Source organism: Acanthopagrus latus, chromosome 16, assembly GCF_904848185.1.
Source record: "Acanthopagrus latus isolate v.2019 chromosome 16, fAcaLat1.1, whole genome shotgun sequence".
In the NCBI taxonomy this organism is placed as follows: domain Eukaryota; kingdom Metazoa; phylum Chordata; class Actinopteri; order Spariformes; family Sparidae; genus Acanthopagrus; species Acanthopagrus latus.
Window position 1 is genome coordinate 6,005,845 of NC_051054.1, and position 27,552 is coordinate 6,033,396.

General features: G+C 43.5%; 2 protein-coding genes across 2 annotated transcripts in view; both read right to left on the reverse strand.

The window, feature by feature from the left end:
• The window catches only part of uggt1 (UDP-glucose glycoprotein glucosyltransferase 1), a 30,865-nt gene extending 30,366 nt beyond the window's left edge, over positions 1 to 499 (reverse strand). The window contains exon 1 of the mRNA XM_037125325.1: positions 359 to 499. Coding sequence (XP_036981220.1) covers positions 359 to 389 — 31 coding nt within the window. The 5' untranslated portion in view covers positions 390 to 499. The remainder of the gene's footprint in view (positions 1 to 358) is intronic.
• Positions 500 to 4,714: 4,215 nt separating this feature from the next.
• The window catches only part of hs6st1a (heparan sulfate 6-O-sulfotransferase 1a), a 60,036-nt gene continuing 37,198 nt past the window's right edge, over positions 4,715 to 27,552 (reverse strand). Inside the window, exons 2-4 of the mRNA XM_037125326.1 lie at positions 13,673 to 13,895; positions 11,551 to 11,799; positions 4,715 to 8,228 (exon numbers count right to left, since the gene is read on the reverse strand). Of these exons, the coding sequence (XP_036981221.1) occupies positions 7,902 to 8,228; positions 11,551 to 11,799; positions 13,673 to 13,895 (799 nt within the window). The 3' untranslated portion in view covers positions 4,715 to 7,901. The remainder of the gene's footprint in view (positions 8,229 to 11,550; positions 11,800 to 13,672; positions 13,896 to 27,552) is intronic.

Consider the following 27,552-nt stretch of genomic DNA (forward strand, 5'->3'; position numbering starts at 1 on the left):
TGTAAGCTCAGGATAAGAAGGAGTTCTTGCGGGTCGCAGACTGTTAAATGAGAAACCTTTTCATACGTTTAGGTTTAAGCTGTCTAAACATCATCAGTGTCTATGAAACAGACACTCAGAACCCGTCAACTGCTGGTGAACTCACGGCGAGCTAACGCTACCTGGAAATTCATGTTAGCCAAAAAGACGCAGGAGCTAGCTAACTCTTCCAACACAAAGGGAAAACAGCCCGATTTCTCACATTTTTCGGTGACCTCACAGTCTTCTAAAGTCGTAGCCTCTAAAAACCAACAATAATCACCCTTGTATACAATCGTTTATACTTTCGAAGCATAACAAATGAATGATATATCCTCACCGAAGCCGGCTCCGTAGCTTCCTGCATCCATCTTCCGCTGGAGAGTGGGTGGGTCCTGTCAGGCGGTTTAGGTAGTCACAACTTTGCCTGTTCAGAATTACTGAACTCCTCCGAGCATTAAAAACTATTTAACAACACTGAAACGTGACGTGAACGCAAAATAGCCCATTTCACGAAAGATAATTAAAAACTGAGGAGTGGTGAAACTGAACCTAATCTGGCAATTAACTTCACTGCCTAACCCCTGCCACCCAAACTTAATAAAAAAAACATAATTAAACTTTTTTTTTTACTCAGTTATAAAACTAATTTTTTGTTGGATTTCTTTTTTTTTTCTTTTTTTTTCTTTTTTTTTTTTTTTGCCTAGAGACAATTATTATACTAGCACAGAGCATTGGAAGAAAAAAACAAAACAAAACAAAAGTTTTCTTGCATTTAAATAAATAAATAAATAAACAATAATCTTTTTTATATAGTGCCTTTTCTTATCAAGGTTGCAAGGTGCTGTTACAGTGAAATTAGATAAAATGTAGATAAAATCGTAAAATGCAATTTACTCTGTAAAACGTGCCCAATATTCCTGCTCAAAATGAGATCCTTTCTTGCGTTTAATAATATAATTCATACTATAATTCATGCCACTTACAGGTGTTAAAAAGCAGAGCTCATTACTGAATAGGCTATATATCTAAAAATAAAAAGTATGCTTAGCAGGGGTCAGTGGCTATTTGTATCAGTATTAAATGAAAACCCCGAACTGGAACATCATTTACATTAATCTACTCCAGACATTTTGGTCAGTAAAATCAATATTTACTAACCTGCACAACTGTCTCCAGCTACAAATCAGAGCAGGTGTCACATTTATGGAGTATGTCCAATGACACTTCATTACTGGCAGGCACTGTGGGTGTTGAAAGTGTCTGAGATATGAAATCCAGATTAGTTTAACAGCTGTCAAACAGGAAATGTGTCCATGTTGTTTTGTTATTTCCTTCTGGTGCTGGATTACAGGATTACTAAAACCACATCTTTGCTATTTCTCTAGGCAAGATACTTGTTAAAAATTAGGTATTAACATCATAGTTAAGGAGAAGTAGGTGTTTCTATGCAGGTACAGTACATGGCAATGTGCATGCAAACCTACCTTATGCTCGTAAAGGTTTATCTTTTTCTTTATATATATATATATATATATATATATATATATATATATATATATATATATATATATATATATATAAATAATACAATGTAAGTCATTAAAAACTGGGGACTGAGGGATTTACTGTTCAGAGAGAATGATGGGAGATGCATGTGCATGTGAATAAGTTCAGGGCACCCACACACTAATTATAGGCCAGACACTGCTCAGGTAATCCTTACATATTTGGGACCTGATGTGAGAGAACATCACATTTTAATTTGAAAAACAGCTCATGGAAATGAGGCTTGCTGTATGCCTGGTGTGATAGCCATGGGAAATAAATCCTGTATTTAGAATAAGCCAAATCTGCCCCCTTGGTTAACAGTATTTGTTATGTGGTGATGAAAAAGCAGAGAAACTCAAATCACTCTCAATTTGAAAAGGGCACCTGGGATTCCTGGGGTCCGCTTTGTAAACCTTTACTGTCCCTTTGGGGCAGGTTGGTAAAAAAAAAAACAAAAAAAACTGCAGGGCTCCCTGTCCACCTGTTGTGTGGTCTTAGAAAAGAAGATGAAAGGCATGGAGACACCGTCCCAGGGTGTGGAGACATGGAGTCTTGCTTTTTCATTTACTCGCTCTGCAGCCTAAATTAAATTGGACAGCTGATCCTCCAGAGGGAGCAGTTCCAGGGTTTGATTTAACATTATATAAAAAGCAGCGACATTAATTATCCTGCTGGATTTGACCTTCACTTTGAAGTGCACGCGCATATGACACCTCAGACATGTAAGTGCACGCACACACACAGAAATCTGCTGCGGCCCTGTGAGGACAGGCCCGTACCACTTCACCTGACAGTCCTTGCGAGTATAGTTAAACTCAGCACTCACACACGCGCACACACGCTGCCCACAGGGCCTGTTCATCTGTCAGGAAGGTGACATCTTCAGATGAATTATGGGAGATGGTTGTCATCTTCTCCGGGGTCACATGCGAGATGGCGAAACCCGGGCTGTGGGCTCCCTGTCCCCACACTATCACACGTCAGCCATTTTAGAGGTTGAAAGCCTCAACGGGGGACCAGAACGACCTCAATTAAACCTCCATTAATATTAATACATTTTGTCGTTTCACGTGAGTTGCTGCTAATTAAATGTGTCCCTGACTGCATAATGGGGGTCAGCCGGGGTCTCCTACATGAAGCTAATTCACCACGTTACAGCCACCAAACACTGGGCTGGACCGGGCCCAAATCTTAAATACAGATGGAGACGAGGGCAGTCTTGGTTACTTTAGTGTTAAGCACATAGATAAACACATTTATTCATCAAACTGAGAACTTTTTAATTAATCAGAGATTTAGAATTTTCATTTTTTTGCACTCTCTCATGTGTGCACGTGTCTCTTTATGCGTATAAAGGGAATACATAACCCCTCTAATGGCCTTAGAGTTCATGTTTGGCCCTGACCCAGGGTTTGTATCCCGCTCCATTTCTCCAACATCAACATTTATTGGACTTTTATGTAGAGGTTAATAAGTTTGTAGTGGATCAGCTCTTTATGAGCTTCTGGACCGAAGCTCTGCACACACGCATGCGAACGTAATAAACACACAGTTTAGACCATAATGGGATTGTGGGATTCCTCAGATTGGACTCCCACTGGTGCCAATCTGTGAGCGCTCCAGAGCCGAGTGCTGCCTGGGAGGTTGGATTCTTCTGTTCAATCCTTTAATATCATGAGGGGTGATTTGCTGTTGACCTGGGAGATTAGCCAAACCCGCTGCGGAAGGTCAGATAACGGCCCCAGATGTCCAATCGAATCATATTTGTTTTATTGGTGGAGGAAAAATGTGCACTCCCACACTGGATTGCACTCCCTCGTTGCCCCGTGCATTAACATTGTGTTGAAACTCTGCAAATTGTTTGTGTATAGAGATTTATCCACATTGTATATTTGACGATAGGGTCTAAGCCACGTAGCTGCTGAAAATGAGTCAGCCAGAGACAGAAGACCGAACTCCATGGTGAGCGGTACTGGTGCCAACGGGGCAATCCTCCAAAACTACAATAGCCTGGCTCTGATGCATGTAAGGGAGGCACTCAGTGTGAACTTATCTGCAGAATTCCACACTGAAAATAAGCGATAATAATGCCAGGGCTTCTTTGTTCGCATGAAAGAAGCATGGGACCGGCAATGAGGAGCTGCAGCCAGTTTGACCTCCTAATAATGGACTGCAGCCAGAGCCCATACAATCACTCAGAGCCTGGATTCCCACTGCAGGAGCACTTTCTCTCAAACACTCACATGCACATGTTCACCCGAACAAAAGCCGTCCAGCTCGCTGCAGTAGCTGAGCCATTATTGTTTGTTTAGTCCAGCTGCACTTGAAATGACAGCGACCCAGAGCTATGGGGAGGATTAAAGGCTGCGTTCAGTCCAATACACCACGTAGCAGCTGCCAGCGAGGCTGCACAGCCTTCCCTTTCTCTCCCGCTCCCCCTCATTTCCCTCTCTTTCTCTGTTCATATGTCAGGCACAAAAACATCCTCTCTTCCCTCCTGTCTTACATAAAGACTCTCTGATTCCCCGTCTCTTCCACGCTCGCCGCTGACCGCTCTGAGCTCCCTCCAGCCAATTGCCTCAGCCTGTCGCTGTCCAGGGAAATTATTTTCCACCCTGCCCTGAGGGGTCAAAGTTGAAGCTCACTGGACTGTTGATGAGGCAGGGCAAACGCCTGTGCTCTGCTCCCTCTCCTTTGCATTCAGCCAAGGACAGGGAATGATATTTATGCCGGTCTCCTGTCTCCGTCCCCTGCTTGGCAAACGCCTACCTGCCACGGCAGAGGAAGAAGAAGCGCATTCATGTGTATGTATGTGTGTTAAGAAGCACTGGGTGTCTGCAGATTGAATTAGGCCGTAGATCACTGTTGACAGGGCCGAGGTTGTCATTGGTTGGGGGGGGCAAGCTGCTTTATAGGGTCATGGTCCTGTGGTTAGTGTGGGCAAGTGGTAGAAATGTCCCTCTAGTTATAGATGTGGCCTGTGAATGAAAGTGCAGAAACATAGAAGGACAAATCTCCCACACAGGTTGTCAAGAAAAATCTCCAACTGTGTAGAGTAGAAGTGTTTTTCATACCTCTGCGCTTGATAATAGAGTGACAAAGCTGGCGACTTCATAAATGATATGCATTGACAACCACAACACAGTCAGGTCTGTAAAAATGAAATATTTTAATTGGTGGCTTGATGAGTCATTTTTGCAATCATAAGAAACAAACCCAGAATGATGCATACAGAAGGAGCCAGAGACAGACTGCACACTGATCCAAAAAAAAAGTCTCTATCACACTCTTTTTAACACATCTTTTTTAAAAAAATAAAATAGGATGATGTTAGCGACACCCGGGTTGCTTCATTGTCACAAAGGAAAAGTTAAGACATCAGATATACATAGTGATGAGACATAAAATATTTGAGTACAGCTTTACAGCATCAATTCCTGGAATCATTTCAGTGAAAGGATAGAGTTTTTACTTTCACACACTGTTCAGGTATGAGCATTTTTATTTTGAGGGACTGCTTGAAATTTAAAAAAAAAAAAAAAAAAAAAAACACTCTCAGGGTAAAATAATAATTTTTGTATTTTGTATTTAACCACAAACGAACAGCCAGATATGGGTTTGGAGCTCAGTCCAAGAGCGGTCTGACTTTGAATAAGGGGGTTGTGGGCAAAACGCCTGGAGCTGCAGTGTTTTCAGGTCTCCAGTTTCAGGAGTACAATGAAGGGGAAGTTAATAGGAAACACACGCACACAAAAAAAGGGACACCTCTTTTCCCATGTCCATTTTTTGTTACTTTGAAGGCTACACAAAAAGCAGCACATTGACTCTGGATGTATCCAAATACCTTTCATCATTGACACTGATCAAAAAGGAGAGGATCCAGGCTGATTAGTTGAACCTTGACAGGGAGAGGGTGGGCGGATAAAAAGTTGATTTCTACTTTTGCTCTTCTGACTTTAAAATAACTCTTCTGTTAACAACCGGATACAACTTATTATTTAGCTCAGTACAAAAGGAAGCTTGCTTGCATCCTCCCCTTCGCCTCCGGTTGACACCAAACTTTCATAACTACATTCAGTTTGATTAAAACGTGATGTGACGTGTCTTTTTTCCCTTCACGCTTTTTACATTCTGTGCCCCAAGGTCTTACTGGTTTCCCCTCTTTTTCCTCAGATCTTCAGATTATTTGGATGTGGACAGGGTTGCGGTTCAATAGCATTTTATGAATTTGTTATGCTATTATGCTGCTGTGTTCCAGGTTGCAAATAGTCAATCATTTGTTCTACCATATCAAGGCAAAACAACAACAATATCTGATTGTAACACTGGCATTTAAGCATTTCCTGGCTAACGTTACCAGCTTAGTCCCCGAGGAAATGGCCTCCTTGGGAATATATATGATGGGGGGATTAAAGTTAACCAACCCTACTTGTAAATTTTGCTGTACAGAGCAAAGAGGCGTCACACAGGCAGATTTCTGGACCTATAAATTAGGATTTTTATATAATCATAGCCATACAGTCCTCGTATAACCACGTCATGGGGAGGAGACAAGGACAGGGGGGACATGAGGCTGTAAAGGAAAAAGGGCAGAGGGGAGTTTTATTGGCTTGCATCGCTGCGACCGTCACGCCGCTGTGACATGTTGCTGGAGGGACTTCGTTTGCGTCGCCCTCCACCACCAAAACATGGCAAGAAAAATTGGTCATGGAACCAGTCACTCACAAAACTCATCCTCTCTCAGTCAGGCACACTATTTACAAAGGCATACACATACGCCAATCAAAGGCATACTGTACATACTATTTACACACACAGAAACGCACTCATCCAACGCAGACACACGAGTAGTCAGTCAAATTACTGAAGTATAATGCAGACGTAATATCTGGCAATAATTATGTCAACTAATGATCCCAGTACATAGAGGCACTGCTACCTCACCCCGTGCGTTCTTCAGGGTAAACACTGGTCGCACTAATGAACTACGGGTCACCGGCGCCGTGCGTGCCCTTTCAGCAGGCGGGAAGGAGGCTTGCTTGTGACCGGCGCTTTTACAACTCAGCTCTTGGTCAGATGAAAAACAAAACACGACCAAAAAAAAAGACAAAACTTAAAAAAAATGCCACCCACTACATTAAGGGCTCACATTGCCATGGTGACCAGTAGTTCCACAACTCAACTGTCTCGAGCATTCGTCTGAGTTAAGGCTTCCAAAGCGCTTGCCGCTCACACGGCACGGTTCCTGGCAACAACCTGCAGCAGACTCACTCCTCTCCCTGCCTTTGATTTTCTTCACACCTATGTGAGATTCAGCTCTGTAATTGGCTGTTATTCTCTGCAGGACTGAGACGCATTAAAAAAACAAAAAAGAAAAAACCCCAAAAAGACAGAGAAAAGGAGAAATAATGAAGTCGTTAAGCGACAGGAGCTTTGGGAACCTTCTTCAGAGACACAGGCCACTCCCCTTCACAACAAGATACAAGGCTTTAGTAATGGCTATGGTCCATTGTTTGTCCATCCGATTTGTTAGCTTTGACTTATATAAAACCAATAAAAATAAAGAAATAAAGGAATCACTTTTCTTTAGGCAGCAATATTGGTCTCAGTGTTATTACAATTCTGCTTTAAAAAAAGCATAAACACAAAGAAAAATACAAATGAAATCATCCTAAAATGAGAATGAGACTGTCACTATTTCATGACCAAAGCGTGTTCATGGGCGAAATGGCTGATTTTTTTCTCTTTTTTTAAGCAGAAAGCTTTATTACACAACTCAGTCCCACTCTTCTTTCATCCGAGTTCAGTCTCTCATGTGCTCCCACCATTTTTCTGTGTTGAGCTCAGCCATTAGCATACTCTAAAAATTTGTGGCAGACTTAAAATTTTTATTTTCTCATGCTCCATATTAGGCCACAGAGAACGAAAGGAACACAGGAGGAGGAGGAGGAGGAGGAGGAGGGAGAGATGGATGAGACACTCGGTTGTCAGCAACTCTTAAAAATATCTCTCGTCTGCTCAGTCAGTAATGATAACGGGAGAGACAGAGAAACTCAGAGGGGGGGAAAGGGCAAGCGGGAGCTAATAACAACTGGGCGAGGCGCAAATAACACGAGCTGATGCAATCGACCAAGCCCAGCTCTCCATAGCTCCATAACTCTCTGCTAAAGTCTGTTTGTCAGTCATCTGGGTCTTTGATGCAGGCGCCACGCTCTGTGTATGCATGTGTGTGTGTTTGTGTGTGTGTGTATGCATGTGTGTGTGTTTGTGTGTGTGTGTGTGTGTATTTCACATTACATATGCATGTCTGTGTGTTTGTTCTCATTCTGCTGCTACCAGCGGTTGATAATCTGGTTCATGTAGTCCTCGGTGGGGAGCCTGCTGCCCGCCTCCTCCGTTCTGCCTCCCTCCTCGCCCTCCTCCCGCTCCTCCCTCTCCACTTCCCCGTCCTCCAGTGTCGACACCGAGCTCTGCCGGCTGTGGGAGGGCCACAGGTTGACGCCCAGGCCCAGGCCCTGGTGGGTCTGCTGCAGGTGGTTCTTGATGCGCTGCTGCCGTCTCTCCTGCTGCCGGGTGTACTGGTAGCGCTGCTGGAACAGGTCTCTGGCGTAGTCGTAGAGCTCCATGTCGAGCTCGTTCAGCTCCTCTATACGCTGGACCTAACAGGGGAGGAACAGTTTTTAAAAGTTAGCTCAGAGGAAGAAAAGCACAGAGAAGAAGTGGATAAAGACCGTGAAGAAACTTAGACTCAGATGCAGGTTATATTCCACTAAATTCCCTCCATTGTCTCAAGTCTGATGTTTGAGTGGATGAAATAAACAAATAAAAAGGCAGACATGCAGAGGCAGAGAAGGAGACTGAAGACTAAGAGTGTAGGAGTAAAAAGAATTCTATCGACCTTCTAAACTTCTTAAGGAAATGACTCCTCTCTGCTGATGTTTAGGAGAGTGTCACCAACCTTGTACGAAAAACACGGCGTTCAAAACCTTTCACAACAGGAAGAATGCGGTTTTGCAAGAGTGATGGTTTATGTTTGAATTTTTTCTGTGGTTGACTTGAAAAACGATTCTTAGGAGCGGTTTTGAGACAATTTGCTGTTGTTATAGCACCTTTAAAACCAAATTGCCGTTCCTTAACTATTACTGGGCATTCACACTGAAAACAGCCCTGCATTAGAAACTACACCAGGTGACGGTGCAATGGTGAGACGGTCATAAATAAGAAATTTAATCCAAGAAGTCCAGTTTGGGGAACAGATTTATGCAGTTTAAGTTTAGAACTGTGGTCTTTCAAATCTCTAAGAAGTCATCGCAAACTATTGCAACAAAGGTTGATCCAGGTTCAACTTTTTATTGTCATTCCTTACATGACCCCTCTACGTTTTCTGACCAAATTAGAATGTAAATGCAGGCTTTTGAAACACAGGTAGACCATGAATTCATAATGAGAGATGGATACAGTGTCAGAGGCTCAGAGACACTGCAGAGAGATTGGACGTAGGATGTATGTTGATTTGACTCTTTCTCCCTAAAGATAAAAGCCAGATGTTGGTGGGTGAGTGAAAGGGGTTTTAAGAAAGTACCAACAACCAGAGCAGAGACATTTTGGCAGCTGGCACTATTTTTTACATTTCACCTGGTTCCTTTCTTGAAATGCAGGTAAAGAGCTTGAATTTCTCAAAAGGTTATCGCTCTCCTGGGAGAGCTCCAGCAGTGAAATCGCCCTAATGCATGACATTTGTAAAAAGCTTTACAGGACGTCTACATGGAGGGAGAACAGTGCGTTGGCAGTATGTGGAGCGAGATAACAGAAACGTGTTTGATGTGTGGTTGTGCAGTGCAGCTGGCTGCATCGGCGTGTGTCATCTGCTGCGTGCGAATTCAACACAGGGGGAAAACTGTGTTTAATTAAGAGAATCCCTTTGAAATCTGTGATAGAGTGCTGGATTTCATTTGTGGGCAACGTGTGCGAGAACACAGGGAGGCGACGCGCCGCATCAGTGTTCGAAAATTAGAGACGTTTGATCGGCAGCATGGGGGACAACGGCACAATGCCAGGAAGACGGCGCTGAGCTCAAGTCATCAGCACAAAGACTTCATGTATCAGAGAGCAGTCATCATATAATTTAGGAACCGATTTCAGTCAATAATGACTCACTGGGATCTTGCAGCCACGACGGCGTAAGTGGGCTTTCAGCAGCTTTGCAGGAGGTGTAAAGACCCTGCTGATGTAATTACCTGACTTTTTATAAATAACTGAATAATGTCACAATTTACAAAAGCATCATTAGAAGTATTTAATTTAAAAGTTGTTTTAAAAAAGAAAAACTTCTTTTCACTCAAAATGCCACATGCAGCCTCGCACACCTGCTGTAAAAAGGTCTCCACGTGATATTCCTTTCGGTTTTTTTTTTTTTGGTAATAACAATCAGGTCCAGCTCTCCACTGTGTCTGTCAGCAGGGCACATCTTATTTTCTCTCTCCTCCCAACTGGTTTTGATGTATAAATCGCTGGTCTACTGTGTACTGGAGGATATTTTTTTTTGCGCTGGGAAAATTGAGCCTAAGAACTCCCGCATTGGTCCAATCAAAGTGTGAAGAACATGTTTGAAGCTGCTGTTTTTCAAGAGTGACAGTCTTCCCAACTCATTTCACAGCTATATAAGACTGCTGTGTTTACTCTCTGCTTCTCTCCTCCTCTGCTTCTTTTCTCCAACTAGTTTTTTTCCCACTTCTGTTTGAAATAATTGTTTATTTCCAACCTGTAAATGAATCTGCCACGGCTGCTATGTTTATTTACTAAGAGAGAAGTTCGCTAATTACAAAACTAATCTAAAGACAATAAGATGTTTTTTTTCCCCTCTATAAACATTAGAAAGAAGATACATCTAACAACTAAAAATCCTTCATCTTTCAGAGATCCTATCAGCAAAATGTGTTTAAAGTATCAAAGTCAAAGTACTGAACTGCAACGATAAGATAAGACAATGATAAACTGACTGAAAGAAAATTAGTTGCCAACTATTCTGATAACAAGTTAATTGTTTTAAGCAAAACTTTTGATCAAATAGCTGGTTGTGAAGATTTCTAGTTGGTTAAATAGTTAATAGGTAGTTCAGGCTTCTTAGATGTGAAGATTTGTTGCATTTCATTGTCATTTCTGAAAGTAAATGAAGATTTTTGGGGTTCTGGGCTGTTGAATTGGACGAAACGTCACTTTTGGCTCTGGGAAATTGTGCATTTTTAAAGGCTGCACTATCAATGAATCAAAAACCAATCAGGAGATTAATCGATCGGCGAAAATGACCGTTTCTTGCAGCAGTGGTTCCAAACTTAGGGCTGAGCTGCCTAACTGTAAGGGGGCACAAAACAAAAAGGTGGGAGCCAATCGTAAAATCATACTATGTGCAGTAACTTGTAATTACATCTGTCAAACCCATGTAGTGAGGTAGAGGTATAAAAGTGGCAGAAAACAGAAATGATCAAATAAATCAAAGCGACCTGAGAATGCTACTTAACAGTCACAGACACAGAACAATTTGGTTTTCCCTGCACTATTCCAGCAGGCGGCATCAAATCAGGACAACCTAAAGTTTCATTCCGGCTTAATTTAAGTTACAATTTTGTATCTGCCAGTCAAACTTTTCATCGTGACCTTCAGGAAGTTCATTTTTTTCTACATTAAAAAGATGTACTGTAGATGTTTTAGACTTCTATATGTTTTTTTTTTTTGCCTATATCTGATCTTTCTTAATAGACAAAGTGTCAATCACAATCACTACAGAGGCCCTGAAGGCCCAAACAAGACATGTGTGACGCCACTGAAAAGCTGAGAAACTCCACATTTTCATGGGTTTAAAGCATATGGATAGGATCAACAGTCTTTGAGGGTTAGATCGAGTATTTGAATAAATATACTTGGTTACTTTCCACCACTGACTTTTTGTTATGAAGTAAGAGAAGCTAAACTAGCAGCACTCACCGTAGCGTTGTCCAGGTCCACCCCTGCAGCGCGGGTGCTGTTGTACTGCATGAACGGCCTGATGAAGCGCAACCTGAAGGTTCGTTCAAACAGGAACTGGGTTTTCCTCTGGTACTCGGTCAGACCGAAGAAAGCCATGTCTCGTAGGTTCTTCTTGGCTGACTCCAGGAGGAGCTGCGCCCTCTTCTTCTCTGGGACCGTGGACATGTTGTAGCAGCCGACGAGGCTCAGGTCTGCCAACATACGCACCTACAGACACGGGAACAGGACGTGATGGGAGTTAGAGAAGGCAGTGGATGTTTAGATTAAGGACTTGTGTTTAAACCTCAGTGGCAGACGGAATATGCAGCAAGATCCTGAGTTTAAAGGGCAAATCAACATCTTCTGGATTTCTGCTTCAGTTTTACAGTCAAGCAACAAAAGGGAGTGAGGAGATTTCACTTGCTTATAAATTAAATATACTATTTGTGGCACCGATGCTCAAAGGCTGAAATAACAGAAAATTGACTGATGGCGAGATAATTGATAAGTCATCTAACTATGACTGCAACTAATGATTATTTTCATAATTGATTTAATCTCTGATTTCTTTCTGGGTTAATTGTTTAGTCCATGAAATTTCACAAAGGCCACAGTGATATCTTCAATTTGCTCATTTTGTCTGACTCACTGCTGAAAAATCTTCTCTCATAAATGAGAGAATAACTAAAAATAGTCTTTGAGAGCTTGAAAAAAAGAAAAGAAAAAAAAAGCTGTTTTTGCTCCGAGTATGATGGACAACGATCTATCAGTTATGTTGCCGCAGACACATTTCTTTGTTGGGTGACTAATTGCAGGGTTCCTACATCTTCGAAGGGCTTTTCAAGCATTTTCAAGTTACATTTTAATTTGCAGCTGTGGTAATTGACACTCAAAATGATTATTTCACTTCATCACATTACATCAGACGTGTTTGTGCTGTAAACAACCAAAGTCATGTTCCGTGACAGCATTCTACATTTACAGTGAGACCAATTATGATGAGGTAAATGAGGACATCCTCATGAGGTTTGGAAAGTTATTGTGGTTGTTTTTCTTTCATTTTTTAAAAATAATTTATGGATCAAAACACATCATCAAAGAAGTAAACGAAAGTAACTGAAAACAGGCGACAGCTTAAATAACAGGTAACGACTGATGAATCTAGTAGCTTCAGCTCTGATCTGTGTTGCAAATCCAATATCATGTACCTACTTTAGGACATTTCTGTGTCATTAACCACTTTCGTTTTTCACTTAACAAATTAAAGTCACTTGGATTCTGTTGGATTTGCTCCAGAATGAGAGATCACTTCATCACTGAGTGCAATCTGGAGCTGTTGTGCTACAGTACAGGAACAGGGACTGCATACTGATGATTTGGATCCACAAGAGTACACTGTGTGCACCTCAGCCTGCTCGTCCACCACGATGCCTCAAGAGTGTGTGTGTGTGTGTGTGTGTGTGTGTGTGTGTGTGTGTGTGTGAGTGAGAGAGATTGCCACATTCATAAGTTAGTGGACCCTGAGTAATAAAAGCCCCGGGCTCAGATGAGATAAGCTGGCCAACACGTTTAGGTGGGAGACTGAGATAGCATGAGAAAAGAAGCTGTGAATTTGAGGTGTTTTTGTGGCCAGCGGGCAAAACTCTGACTGTTTATGTGTTTATGTGCACAACTCATATTATATCTTTCGGACATTTGGGTATAACTTTCACTTGCTTTAAAAAAAAAAAAAAAAAAAAAAAAGGTATCCATCTACAAAGCATTTAACTCTACAGTCAGTTACATCGAAGAGATGTCTTCCCTGTGTTGGTATTTTCCAGTAGGCATGGATTTATGATGCTAGAAGTCTGGCCAGGTGCTAAGATGCAGGTTAGCTCAGGACAGCAGTGATGAAATCAGCTGGTCGTTTGAGTGTTTTGCAGTAAAAGAGGGTCTGTAGAACATGGTCGAGAGAAGCCCAAAAGCAAAGTTTAATGGCTGAGGATTTGTGGGCTCCTGCAGACAACCTGGCAACATATTCCATCTTCTGAAGCTTATAGCGTGCAGTTTTTATTGCCTTCTATCACTGCTACTGGTGTGGTTAAAAGCCTTTTCTCTGTACCTGTCTATTATTGGCCAGGTTGTAGGGACAGTCCATGAACTGCTGCAGGGTGCACCCCGACCAGTCGGAGCCCTCGTAGCAGGAGGGCAGCTCCTCGGGCGTCGGGGTCCGTCCATCGCACATGTGCAGGGAGGTTTTCCACGTTGCTCCCCGCTGCACGTGCCGCCACTCGCTGAGGTATCGAGACACGGGGTCCCTCAGCAGAGTGATGTAGTAGAACTTCCTGTTGGGAAAGAGAATAATTCACGTTAGCTCACTTTTTGCATGATAAATTGCCTTTGGTGTAGGCTCGATCAATCAGTCAACATATCCTGTAAAAAGCTCATTTGTTTGTGTTAGTGCAACTTCTTTTTCTGCCTTTTTACTTTTTGTCACCCTTTGGGAATGAGTCATCTTTTGATAGCTCAGATCAAGTGAAACGGCAGAGATGAGAGGCGGCAGAAGCAAAAAGTGCAACAAAAATTGCTTCAAAAATCACTGCGTCGAGTGTAATTCCCCAGTTGCACATGTGGGGGCACTGTTTACAACGCTTTCATACAGCAGTTCATCCGACAGCCTCAAAAACTCAGTAGGAGGGAGGCTACAGACGGAAGGTTGTCATACTTAATACCATATTATTTGCATTTACTAGAAGCAGCCCTGTGATGCACAAAAGAAATCTGTGCAGCAGACAGGAAGTAAAACTACAAATGAGCGGTAGGAGGAGGAGGAGGAGGAGGAGGAGGAGGAGGAGGAGGAGGAGGAGGAGGAGGAGGAGAGGGCGAGAGTTGATTTGTCAGGCAGAGGATCAGGTCAGTGTTCGGGCCACACTGAGCAGGAAAAGAAACTGCTGGCACAAGCACATCTCACTCTGCAACACACATCTCCGCGCCGCAAACATCCTTATATCTCCGACACACACACACACACACGCACCAAACATCCTTCCTCACACCCGCACCTCCTCGGTCTGCCTCCGAGAGATGACTCACCCCACATCTGAGATATGGATGGGACCGTCTCTGTGGTGTGTAGCGTAATGGTGCATAGCACAGTTCAATGTCTCTCCAGAGGGGGACACTCCCACCGGAGCGGAGACCTTTCCAGGCCTTCACACTCCAGCTAATTACTGCAGTCTAATCAATCAACACATCCTCATTAGCCGCACACACATGCAACGTATGCGAGTGTTTATGTGCAGCTATGCGCCCGCAGTGTGTCTGGGAGCGAACGGTATGGATTTTTGTCTGGGCAACAGGCGCACGCCGCCGGTCGAAAAAAAACTCCTCGCGGGCACACATGCTGGCCCTGCTCTCCTGGGGTTGCATCACGTCACAGGAATGTTTGCAGAGAGAATTTTGTGTGCTGACAGGACTCCACGAAACCCCTCCCCGGTCCACACAAGCCACCTCACATATACACACAGACTCTCTGCTTCCATCGCTAAATCTTTGGCTTCACACTACAAAGCTCACCCGGCGAGAGAGGAGGGGTTGCCGGGTGGACACAAAGCCCCAAGTGTCAGACAAACAGTAGCAGTGCCTGGATATTAAAAAGACTAAAACCCACGAAATCCAGTGGCAGCGGGGGGATCCTGCTCTACAAAACAACTAAACCCCTAAATCTAGCAACAGCTGAGAGTCGGCGCACGATAAAACAACCAAACTCTAAATCCGGTCGGCGGCAAGGAGATCCTGCACAATAAAACAAAAACAAATTTTCATCTGGGAGATCCTGCGCAACAAAACAACCACACCCCGATTTGAGCTGCAGCACGGAGAGATCCCTGCAAATGAAACAAATCTAGTAGCAGCAGGGGGATCACGGACAATGAGACAACTAAACCCTAAATCCAGCGGCAGCTGGGAGAACCCAGGCAACGAGTCAAACTAGACCCTCAATCAGAGGACAGCGGGGGGATCACGGCCATAGAAACAAGTATCTAAACTCTAAATCCCATCAACCTAAACCTCAAATCTCATCCCTGATCTAATCAAAAGCAGAGGAGAGGAGAGGCAGCGTCACACTGGAGCCTGCAGGAGACCGGGGTACATTATGGAGATTCCTATGATGACATTATCAGGATTCCTAACACTCTCCTGAGTGCAGAGTGTGCTTGTGTGTGTGTGTTTCTGAGTAAGAGTACGGCTATTAAATCAGTGATGACATTTTCCCCCTTTTGGCTTCTATTCAGCTGAAGAAACACGGTACTGTTTGGCCCCTGCGACAGAGACGGGAGGAGAGAGAGAGAGAGAGAGGGAGAGAGAGAGAGAGAGAGAGAGAGAGAGAGAGAGAGAGAGAGAGAGAGAGAGAGAGAGAGAGAGAGAGAGAGGAGGGGGCGGAAGAGAATTTCAATTAGTTTTCTAATACTGTGAAAGCAGTGAGGGCCCCGAGCCCAAGTGATTTATCAAAGTTATGGCTCCTGCTATAATGAAGGCTCAGGCATATTACCAGGCAAAATAAATAAATAACATGCACGTAAACACACTCTCTCTGCTCACGCACACACGTGGGCATACATGCAGACCCAGATAAATGATCTTAAACGGCGTGCCTGTGCGTTGTGTCTGCTGGGTCGGTCGAACCGCAAAAAAAAAAAAACTGGTGCCGTGGAGACTTTCTCACCTTAAAGCCTAATGATGTCTGGCCGTGTGCTCAGATCCCAAGGTAATGATGTTTCAACCCAACACACACCAACACACACACGTTTACTCACCAGCACCAGTTCACTCCCTTGTATCACACTTTCTCTCACACACTCCCTGCCTCCGAGGCGACAGCACATTACGGCAGATATTTTTTTTCTCACAGGTGATACTGAAGCGTACATGCGCTTGTCAAATTAACTTCAAAGCCAACACGCAGAGCTCAGTCTCTTCGCTGTCCACATTTTAGCACCACGTCCTCCGGCTGAGCGCAGGAATCTGGGAGCAACAGCTCTTTCAGACTGTGCGCCCGTTTTTTTTTTTTGTTATCTGCAACAAATGGAAGAACACCCCTCAACACCCCCGAGAAAAAAAACACTCAAAACTGTATTTATCAGGTGCCAGACATGTCCACTAATCGACGAGATTTATCTCATGTGTCAAGCAGGGCTGATAAAAAAAGAGAGAAAGAAGTGTTGGGCAGGGTGGGCTGTGATGAAGCCTTTGTCTGGACCACTACGGGATTCAGACTGAACAAGGACATATTTGTCTTTTATCTCACACTTTGTTTCTCTGTTTTTTTGTTTTACCCTCATCACAATTCAAAACTGAGACTGTGGGGACAGGATGATGCGTGGTAGCTGTCCGGCTGAATTGGAAAAAAAAAAAAAAAAAAAGCAAAGAAAGCAAGAAGAAAACATTCAATCTCCATTTCTCTAACATCTTGAGAGGGCGTTCTGACTTTTATAAACCTCCCTTTATCATCATCATCATCTCCTCCATTTCCAGTGAATGTCTTTGTGTTTACACATGCTGTAAATAAGAAAGAATGAGACACTTGAGAGGCTTTTTCCAACTCGCCAAGAGAAAGAGACACTGGGATACTTGCACGTCTTTACCATTTTTGGTATCACAATAGTCAAACATGAAGGTCCCACACTGTAGAAAGTGACGCAGTGACGTCTTTTCTGGTTATAAAGCGGGTGCTATATAAATACTGTACTCTGTATTCATATTTAACAGATTGTCAGGACTTCTGTAAAGTTGTGATGCCACTACTATTCTGTTGCCACCCACAACAACACCCCTGGCATGGAGGTGGTTGTAAAAACTCCAGCAGCGCCAATGTGTAAACACAGTGGGCGGTGCCTGCTCAGGCCTGTGAGAGCCGACCAATCAGAACAGACTGGACCTTAAAGAGACAGGCACTAAAAAAAAGGGCATTTTTTTGGAGGGAGAGGAGGTGCTGCAGCAATGGACAGTATGATAATGTGTTTTTTGAGTAATAAAGCATCTACATTGTCTAGTAGACACCCACAATTAAAGTGTGGACCTGAATAAACATCAGCAGCTACAGCTAGGGATGGATGATTATCAGCAATGGTTCCTGTTATATGACCACTTAAAGTCCCTAATGACCCGCCCACAACATTTCAGCCTTTCAACACTGACTAATCTGAATCTGCTAAGTAACTAGTAAATGACATTATCAAAATAAATGTAGAGGAGTGGAATAATAAAGTAACAGAAAATGTGAAGACAAGTAAATTACCTCAAAACTGCTCTTAAGTACTTTCTAACACTGGTTATTTATTTCATTTTCCTGCAAACATACATCTGAACGTATGCAGGATGAATTCTAGAGCACATGTGAGCCAACATGAGTGCATGTGAGCGTTATCAGGAGGAAACACACAGCGCCCGGGCCTGTTATGTTCTCTCAGAGCCCGGGGAAAATGAGCCCTTTGCCTGTTTCCCGTGGGTCACAAATCACCACGCGTACAACCCTCCACCTTCTATCTTTAACCTCTTTTCCCTTTCTGTTTAAATCTCTTCCCCATTTCTGTCGCTCGTCTTCTCTCAGCCCATCTCTTATTCTCGTCCAAGCCCCTGTAGGTGTGTCTCGGCCTGATTACAACGTGTCCTCCCTTCCAGGAGTTGTTTTTTTGTTAAAATCTCACACCAAGATGTCTTGAGTAATGTCCTGGAACCTCAAATTGAGTAATGGTGCGGTTTAAATGGTTTTTGTGGCGCCACTTTAGTTTTGGTTAGTGTCGTTAAAGGTTAGAAAACAGGAGAATGATTTATTGGGTTTAGGTCTACAATTTCACAAGTTTGGGTTGCTGTTTTTAGTTAAAGTTTCACGCAAATTAAGGCTGTTCTGGAAGCTTTCTTTTTATGACACGGAAGCAACAAGAGGCGCATATGAAATACTGGAGGTGGCTTGTGGCTGTAATACACAGGAGACACACAGACTTTTTTTTTTCCCACCCGAGTGTGAAAAGTTTAAAGGTTCGCCTCAGTCTAAGGTTACGGCTCACGGTAGGATTTATGCTTGCAGGCACACACGTATGAGCACCCAGACACACAAACACCATGAAGCCAGCAGCATCCTGCTGCGTCGAGCAAGCATGATTTATTAATAGTTCACGGATGTTTGTTGAAACCTGATCTGCTCAACAACACAGCTCTTTGCCACCTCTAAAAATGGACCTGAACCTGTCAGCTTTTGAGTGGAGAAAAAATAAATAAAATAAAAAAAAATAGTTTTTTAGTTTTTTTTTTTCTTCTTCACCTTAAGTTGAAAACCCACAGATGCACAGAGACAGAAGAGAGCTGTTTATTAAATCACTGCTGTCATCTGCCAACTATTCATCACCTGTCATAAATCACCGGCTTCCACATTTGTGATGGGTTTTAGGTCTGGAATCGAGATCCAGGTCTCCAGTCAGACGAGAGGATGAGTCTGGAAACTTGTCTTTCATTTCCACTTATTGATTCTGCTACAGCGGGTAAACTCGTGCGTATCGATGTTTGTTCATTTATTGCATCATGAATGTGCTGAATAATGGTGGATAATAATGCGAGTCCTCTCTGTGAGTAAACAGGCCCATCATTGTGAATCATGTTGCCACGCTGTCTTCGATTGATGTATTTATTATAATCATTAAATGATGCAATATCGATCGATCAACAGGATCAGCTGTTGCAATGACAAACGCCTGAAACGAATTGCTGCAATTCTCTTGTCTCATGAAGAACTGAAGATGACATCATCTTGGGCTTTTTCAGTCTTTGTGGACAAATAACACTCTGAGCGAATGATGTGTTCAAGTTGATGTAATTGATGACTCCAGCTGGGATCACACCTAGGTTGACCCAGGTGAAACAACACATCAATATGATATCTTGGGAGCTTCTATTCAGTGTAAAGGCACATTTTTTTCTTTATACAACTTCGACACCAGAAGCAAAGTGTGGACCTTTTGTACTTCCGTCTACATTGCTGTCAACATGCGCTTGTTGTTTGACACAGTGGCTTCCAGGAACGAGTGCTATCATGATGACAGATAAAAGTGGTGTTGGTGCTTCACAAAAGACAAGACAGAAAGCAATGGAAAGTGAATCTGTAGTAGCACTCCCTGCAGTCTGGCAGGTTCTGGTTCCAGACATCTCAATTGCCACCCACATCTTTGATTTGTTCAAATAGGGCCAGTTTGTTGTGCCTGTTAATGGCTGTTTTCACTGTTAGGAGAAACAGATGACCGGTCGGTGAATGAGAACAAATGGATTGAGATTGACGCAGCTAAACTCTAAAATGCTGCTGCTTTTTAAATGTTTCCTGTAGCGTTTTAGTCTCTGTGACCCTCAGAGACCAATAAAACAATCTGAATTTGAGAAAAAAAACCAAAACTTTCCTCAAGACAAGACACCAGCTAATATGAACAAAATGCCGGCCTGGTGGCGCACTATTTGCAATTTGCTCAAAACAACCCCGTCTTACTGTGCTTCACTTTTTCTTTGAATTGAAATCAATATTCTTTTGAATACGCGCCAGAACAAAAAAAAAAAAAAAATCAGATTTGGTAAAATCCAACCCTTTTCCTAGAAAGACAGCATCTGTGTGCGTGTAGCTTGACTTTCAGGGAAAGCCCTGGGAGCTCTGGTCTGTGTGTCTCCACTCAGTCCCAAGGAATGTGTTAGCTGTAAATGGAGATGATATCAACCATGTCCCTGTGTGTGTGTGTGTGTGTGTGTGAGTGAGAGTGTTTAGAGAAGGGAGAGTGAGGAGCGACATGTCAGGACTTGAATCTCAATAGACCTCCAGTGAGTTCTTCCTGTTCCCATTTTGCGGTAATACACATCATCATTGGGACACACACACACACACACACACACACACACACACACACACACACACACACACACACACACACACACACACACACACACACACACACACACACAACCCGAAACACTTGGAGATGTACGAGGTTTGCGCATCAGACAACAGCTGACAGACTTCAGGCTACAGACAACTGAAAGCGGCCCGTCTGCATCTCAATCTCTCAAATCAACGGTGACCTATTAAGACTAGGCCTGACCCTTTGCCCTCCCCTCCCACTCCTCTCCTCGTCTCCTCCGCTAACCATTAGTCATCTTCCTCCCGTGTGTCCTGGGTGTCTTCTGCCCAATAATGACGCATCAAGACGGACAGAAATAGACCCCCCACCCCCCCCAGTTCAGACAAGCTCTTAAGGCGTCCTCTCTGCGTTGGCCCGGCTCTCTCGTCTCTTTCTTTCTCTCTCTCCCTCTCTCTTTGTTAGTCGATCAATAACAGCCTCGGGACTCAGACAAGCCTGCCTTGGTAGTCTGGACTTTTAACACAGAAGACGTACAAGAGAAAGAGTGAAAGAAAAGAAAAACAGAGAGTAAAGGAGGAGGGGAGAGCGAGAGGAGACAGTGGCGACAGTGTTGGAAAGAGGGGATACAGAGAGGGCAGGTTGGACTCCAGGAGCTCGTGGTTCAATATAAGGACACTTGTGGAAATTATTTGTTCTCCCCCTCTGCAATGAGATATCAGCCTGTGCCAAGTAGTTATGGTTTATGAATATTTTCCGTCGCAACTGCCCACATCTTCTATATATCATAACATCCTGAGTCAGTTTTTGCAGACTTCTGGACGTGATTTGATTTGCTATGTGCTGATGTGGCTGAGCAACGGGACTGGGACAAGTAGGCCAAGTCTAGTCATCATAATTAAATAAAACTCCAGCAAATGCAACTACGGCTGGAACTAATGATGATTTTCATTATCGATAAATCTTGAAAATGTAAAAGAAAAAAAAAAATAGGGGAAAAAAGGCTCCGAGTTCTCAGAGCGTGAGGCGATGTCTTCAGACTGCTTGTTTCGTCCAACTAAGAATCCAGAACCCAAAGATATGAAAGATATATGACGTGTGACAGCAAATCATTACTGTTAAGAAGAGAAATTACTAAAACAATTAATAAACCATCCAAATAGTTGTTTTGGATCTAATCACAAAGCAGCAGCAACAAACAATTCGGTTAACAGTTGAAGTAATTTTAGGTGAAAAGAAATGACTGATTGATTATCAAGAATTGACATATTAAGAGATAATGGAAATAATCAATTGTACTATTAAAATAGTCAGCAGAGACAGATCGTAAAAGACGTTTGCCAACATACAAAATTTGACTTCAACTTCAATTCAACTGCTTTTGTGCCTAAACTAACCAGAACTTCAGCACTGATTTTATTGAAAATTGGACCTAAAGGAACGCAAAGTTGCATCTTAAAGAAATGTCAAGTTTCATCACATCCATAGTTTGCGGAAATGTACATTGCCAACAGTTATTCTGGCGACTGAGCTGAAACCTTTTTAGTTGCACATTTTTTAAATTCTAATGTAGGAATTCTGCTCAATGGACTCAAAATAGCACCACAGTGTGAATATGATTTCAAAAAGGCTGTAAATAATTACCTTGTTTCATCAATTATTGCCTCAATTGACTAAGTGACTGGTTTACAAAACACCATGAAATCATGGTGTTTTACCAGCCTTTCTTTTTACAATCACAATCCACCAACAGTGGAAAACTTTTAGATACTCAGCTCACCATAATATAAGACTATGAGAAGAAGCAATTTCCCACATTTAAGGAGCTAGATTTAGTGTTTCTTTAATTCTGGTTAAGGCCTAAAAAGGAGACGTCTTCTAGCGGCTGGGAACACTACAATGTCTTCAGCCACAGTCCCGGGGAGACAACTAATTTTGGTTGAACAATGAACATGTTTCAGAGCTCCTGCCGTCACCATCTGAGAATCCAGGCAAGCTCCTCTATGCATGCAAGTTGTTCTTTACAAAAAATACAAGCTGGCAATGCAAGTGAAGAGTTGCCGTGTGACTGTAACTAAAGGAGCGTGTGAAAACTTGGCTTATGCCACGAGGTGAAAAATAACGGATGGCCCGCTGCATTTCAGCACAACAACACTGCATCCTTTCCGTGATTACCCGACAAAGAAAAGGGTACAAACAAGGAGAAGAATGCCTCTGATAGAAAGTGTAGCCCGCGGCTCGAGTTGGACGCTACGGCGCAGGAATGGACAAAAACAAAGAGCGGGCAGAGGGGGAGACAGGGGAGGGAATCCCCTGAGTGCAGAGCTATGTTCAGCAGGAATGTACCGCCGCCTGTTCGCTCATGTAACTTGACTGGCAACAGCCCAGAGAGCTGTCTGACACAGACAGAGAGGGTGGGAGAGACGTGGAGGAAATAAGATGGATCTGGTGAGGGGGAGACTGGCGGAGCGCAGGAGGAGTTGCACAACTAATCGCAGATCATTTTTCAGGTTTTCACGATTTTAAGTTATGTATCCCCGATGGTCCCGGGTGATACGATGACATAAGATACTGTGTTGCGAAATGTACATTTTTCAAATGTCAGAGATTCTGCAATAAAGTTCACAGCAGCATCCCGATCCCAAAACCATCTCTGAATGTTTTCAGACATTGTTGGCAACGATGTAAATAAATAAACAGGACCATATTGGATTTTTATTGGATTATAATTTGTATTTTTAAATCAATTTGTACCTTCAATGGTCTGTTCTTTAAAATGCTGGCTTGGAGAAAATAAAACACTCGAGGATACTTTATCTGTGTTTGCAGTTAACAGCAGGTTGAGTGTGTGTGTGTGTGTGTGTGTGTGTGTGTGTGTGTGTGTGTGTGTGTGTGTGTGTGTGTGTGTGTGTGTGTGTGTGTGTGTGTGTGATCAGCAGGATTGCAAAAAAACTGCAAAATAGATTTCTGTGAAACTTAAAATAAAGGGATGGGTGGTATTTAGGTGGCTGGCATCTATGAGTGGGAATAATTTGATGCCATGGCGGAGGCATTATATTTATCAGCGTCCTTTATTTCGTTACAAAAGACTGTATCCATATGATTTCCACTACTCACCTCTGAAATATTAAACATGCGCTTCCTGTATTTGATGCCCATTGTGTCACAAAAACAAAAGTTTAAAGGTTGAGCAGATTTTCTGAGCTACGACGACAGAAAAATGAATCAATGGAAAAACCTCAGTCGATCTTTGGTTTTAAGCCAAAGCTGAACCAATAACGGATTCTTTGCTTACTTTGCCTTTGGGTCCCAGCTGCATCCCAAAGTAATAAAGAAGTGATTATTAACCGAGTTTTGTACATGCGGACCACAGCGTCAGGACTGAAACTCTTAGCTGCTCCAAGAAATACTGCACTGAAACAAATAAAGTTAAAGCATTTGCTTAGCTGCAAAAAAAAAAAGGGTAGGAAAAAAATCCAATAAAACAATTTGCTGAGACAAATAATCATGATTATGTGTGTGGACACAGTAGTAAGAAAAATCGTCATCAGGGTACTCGTGCGGCCATAAAGGAGAGGGGAATGTGAGCCAGGCAGCAAGAGGAATCGAGGTGGAGCTTTAGGTTGTTCAAGGTAACACAAATCAACCTAATGGCCCCGTTTGTGTGTGTGTGTGCTGGAAGTGTGTGAGCTCGAAGTGTGTGTGCATGTACAAATCCCCCTCCCCTCCGCCCTGCGTCATATTCATATGCCTCTTGATACCGAGGTCAAAGCAATCACTTTGCTAACACGCCGACATATGGACATGCTGCACTCGCATTACCCCACCCAGTCCCACCACACACGCACAGAAACACACACCTGCACTGTATGACATAATCCCTGCTGTATGATGATGTCAGATTATTGATACGTCCCAATAGCTCGCTTAAGCAGCGATCACCGAGGGAGACGGGGCGAGGAAGGACGAGGTAGGAGAGCAGAAAGAGGAGGAGGAGGAGACATGATGCAGAGTTTTGGGGGGCAATTAAAAGGCTGGGTAACGAGGCTAATGAGTAGACAGGTGGCCCCATTACAGAAGCAGCCGCACACACTCATTAACACACTCATACACACCAAACCTCCCCTCTGGCTGGGATTAGTGTGTGCACGAGTGTGTGTGTGTGTGTGTGTGACCCCCCTGTTTCCCTGTTAATCAGTCTTCACATACAAGACTGGAGGCAACAGGGTGTTTCTGTGTGTGTGCATTGTGTGTGTGTGTGTGTGTGTGTGTGTGTGTGTGTGTGTGCGCGTGTGTGTGTGGGTGTGTGTAACTGGAGGCGAGAGTGTGAAATTGGAGTGATAAGGCAGTTAACATTCAAACCGCCCCACCTACCCTGCACACACACACACACACACACACACACACACACACACATATATATATATAGCTGTAAACACACACTTCAAGATTTGTTTCTTTGCCTCTCCATTCCAGTGCTACACCTGTATAAGAGTGTGCGTGGGTGTGGAAAAGTTGTTGTATGAATAAACAGGATAATGAGATATCGCTGAGCAAGAAGTGGTGGTGAATAGTATATGTGTGTGTGTGTGTGTGTGTGTGTGTGTGCATGTGTGTGCGTGCGTGCGTGTGTGTGTGAGAGAGAGAAAGAGAAAAAGACAGGAGGCAGAAGCGAGACTAGAAAACACTCTTTCAAGGTAGTGTCAAAAGGCAAAAAAAAACTATTGGCTGATGTGGCTGTAATTACACAGACTGAGATAGGAGTGGTGATGCTTCACATTTACCCGCAGAGCTCAGCAGATGCACACACACGCACACAAACAAACACAAAACAGGAGAGGAGGAAGAGGAGTCGCATGAGGATAACTCCCAGTCCTTGAGAACTAGAGGCAAAAAGGAAAGGGGGGAAAAAAAAAAAAAATAGGGATGCGGGGAAAAAAGTCCCTGAGGGAAGGGTTGAAAAATACTCGTGCAAACTGAAACACAAAGAAACACAGAGAGTCCAGTTGGGATGGAGCCAGAGAAGAAAAAAAAGGAAGATAGAGAGGTGGTGGAGAGGTAAAGAAGTCGAGGTGGAGAGCCAGGGGAGGAGTGAGCGCTCGGAGACATTTGGGGGATACGTCTGCATATCAATGGGGCTTTCTACGCGTAGTGGTGGTTATTATCTTCCAGCAGAGAAGGGAAAGAGAGAGGAGACAGGGGGGACAACCAGGAGGCCAGTCAGTCAGTCAGTCAGTCAGTCAGTCTGTCAGCCAGGCCTGGAGACAAGCCTGGGGCTGGATTTACACTCTCCGGTCCGGGAACCACAACCTCACCCTGGGGAATAGCAAGGGGACAATTGGCTCTTTAAGAGTGGAGGGAAAAGTGTGAAGGGAGGGGTGCATATGAGGGATGCATGCATGCATGCGTGTGTTGTCTGTGTGTGTGTGTGTGTGTATATATGTGTGTGTTTGGGGGAGGGGGGGATAAGGGGTCCTCCAAGCCCAATTAAGCCTGACTGCATGTCGGAGGGCTGTGCCAAACATGCCCCACCTGTTTAGAGAGGGCCAAAGGGGCTAATGAGCACTGCCTGGAGGGGGAATAGCATGTGTGAGAGAAAAAGAGCGGAAAAACCGGGAAAGAAAATTCCAGGGAATTAAGGAATAAAGATGACATTCCCCAGTTTTTGTCCCCCCGCTTTCCCTCTCATTATGCAGCCGCAAGTCGAGAGGCACAATGTCAGAGGGATTTCACAGCTAAAATTAGTCTTTGTTATCATATGCGGTACAGGCTAGAAACATGTGACAGGGTGGCACGCACACACACAAACACACACACACACAGAGCCTCCAATCAGTCAGACAAGAAAGAAACAAAACCAGCAGCCACGAAAATTAAACCCAGAAATGGGCGGAGAGGCAGGAAGCAGGGGGCATAATGAAATAATAAGAGCCAAATATTGTGCAACAGGAGCAACAACAGTTTTCAAGACAGAACGCCTCTGTCTTGTGTGTGTGTGTGTGTGTGTCTGAGAGTGTGTAATGCGGGTGAGTTTGGGTGAAAGAAGCCCATTGTCTGGCAGTGTAACTCAAGCTCCCAGCCTCAGCTCTGCCTCGAATGAGCAGCGAGGATGTGGCATCCTTCCTTCCTACCTTCCTTCTGTTCCCCTCCACCGCATTCAACCGGACTAAATCGCTTCTGGAAGGAGCAGTCCAGCATTCGGGGAAATAAACTAATTTTCTTTTGTTTTCTTGCTGAGGCTTGAATGAAAAGTTGGGACAACTCTCAAGTTCAACAAATTCCAAGCTACAGCCAGCAGCCGGTTAGCTTAGCTTAGCATAGAGACTGGAAACGAGGGGGAAACACCCTGCTTGCCAACCCCAGTCGACCACATAACCTACTGGGATAATAATCCAGTTTCTAGTTTACACATTGTGTAACTGATTAAACAAATATGGAATGTGTTACTTGGTGGGCTTTACGGGTGATTTTGTAATCTTTGTTTGGACAAAACCACAATAAAAATAACAATATATTCATGGGTACACTTTCTGATGACAAAATTACAGAGATTGTAATGTGTTTGCACTGTTCCTTTAATTAGCAGCTATCCGAGGGCTTCAAACAAACAGAAAACATTCAGGTGACCAGTGAGAGGAATGTAATTGCTGATTTGATTTTTTCCACACTACATGACACACACACACACACACACACACACCCACAATCACACACACACACAATCAACTGGCAGCTGCTAACCCCGAGATTAAGGCCAGTGTGACAGACGTGATTTCAGGCTACATCTGTGGCAGAGAGAGAAAGAGAGCAGAACAAACAAACGTGGAGGAACACGAGGTGGACGTACACTGAGCAGCAAATTGTTACTAGCTAGTGGAGAGGGAAGAAAAAAAAACAAGTGTTGGAGGAAAAAAAAAAAAGAAGAAAAGCAGCAGAGGCACGCACCATCTGTTGGGTGCATACTGACTGTGCATTCAGAGATTCAAAAGGCCGTTAATTCCACGGCAGAGGAGACCCAGAAAATGCTGTTATCAAATGACGTTTTAACAAAAATGAGAGAAAGGAAGGTTGGGATGGATGCAGAGTCGCTGCCCTTTTATTTTGATTTCGCTGG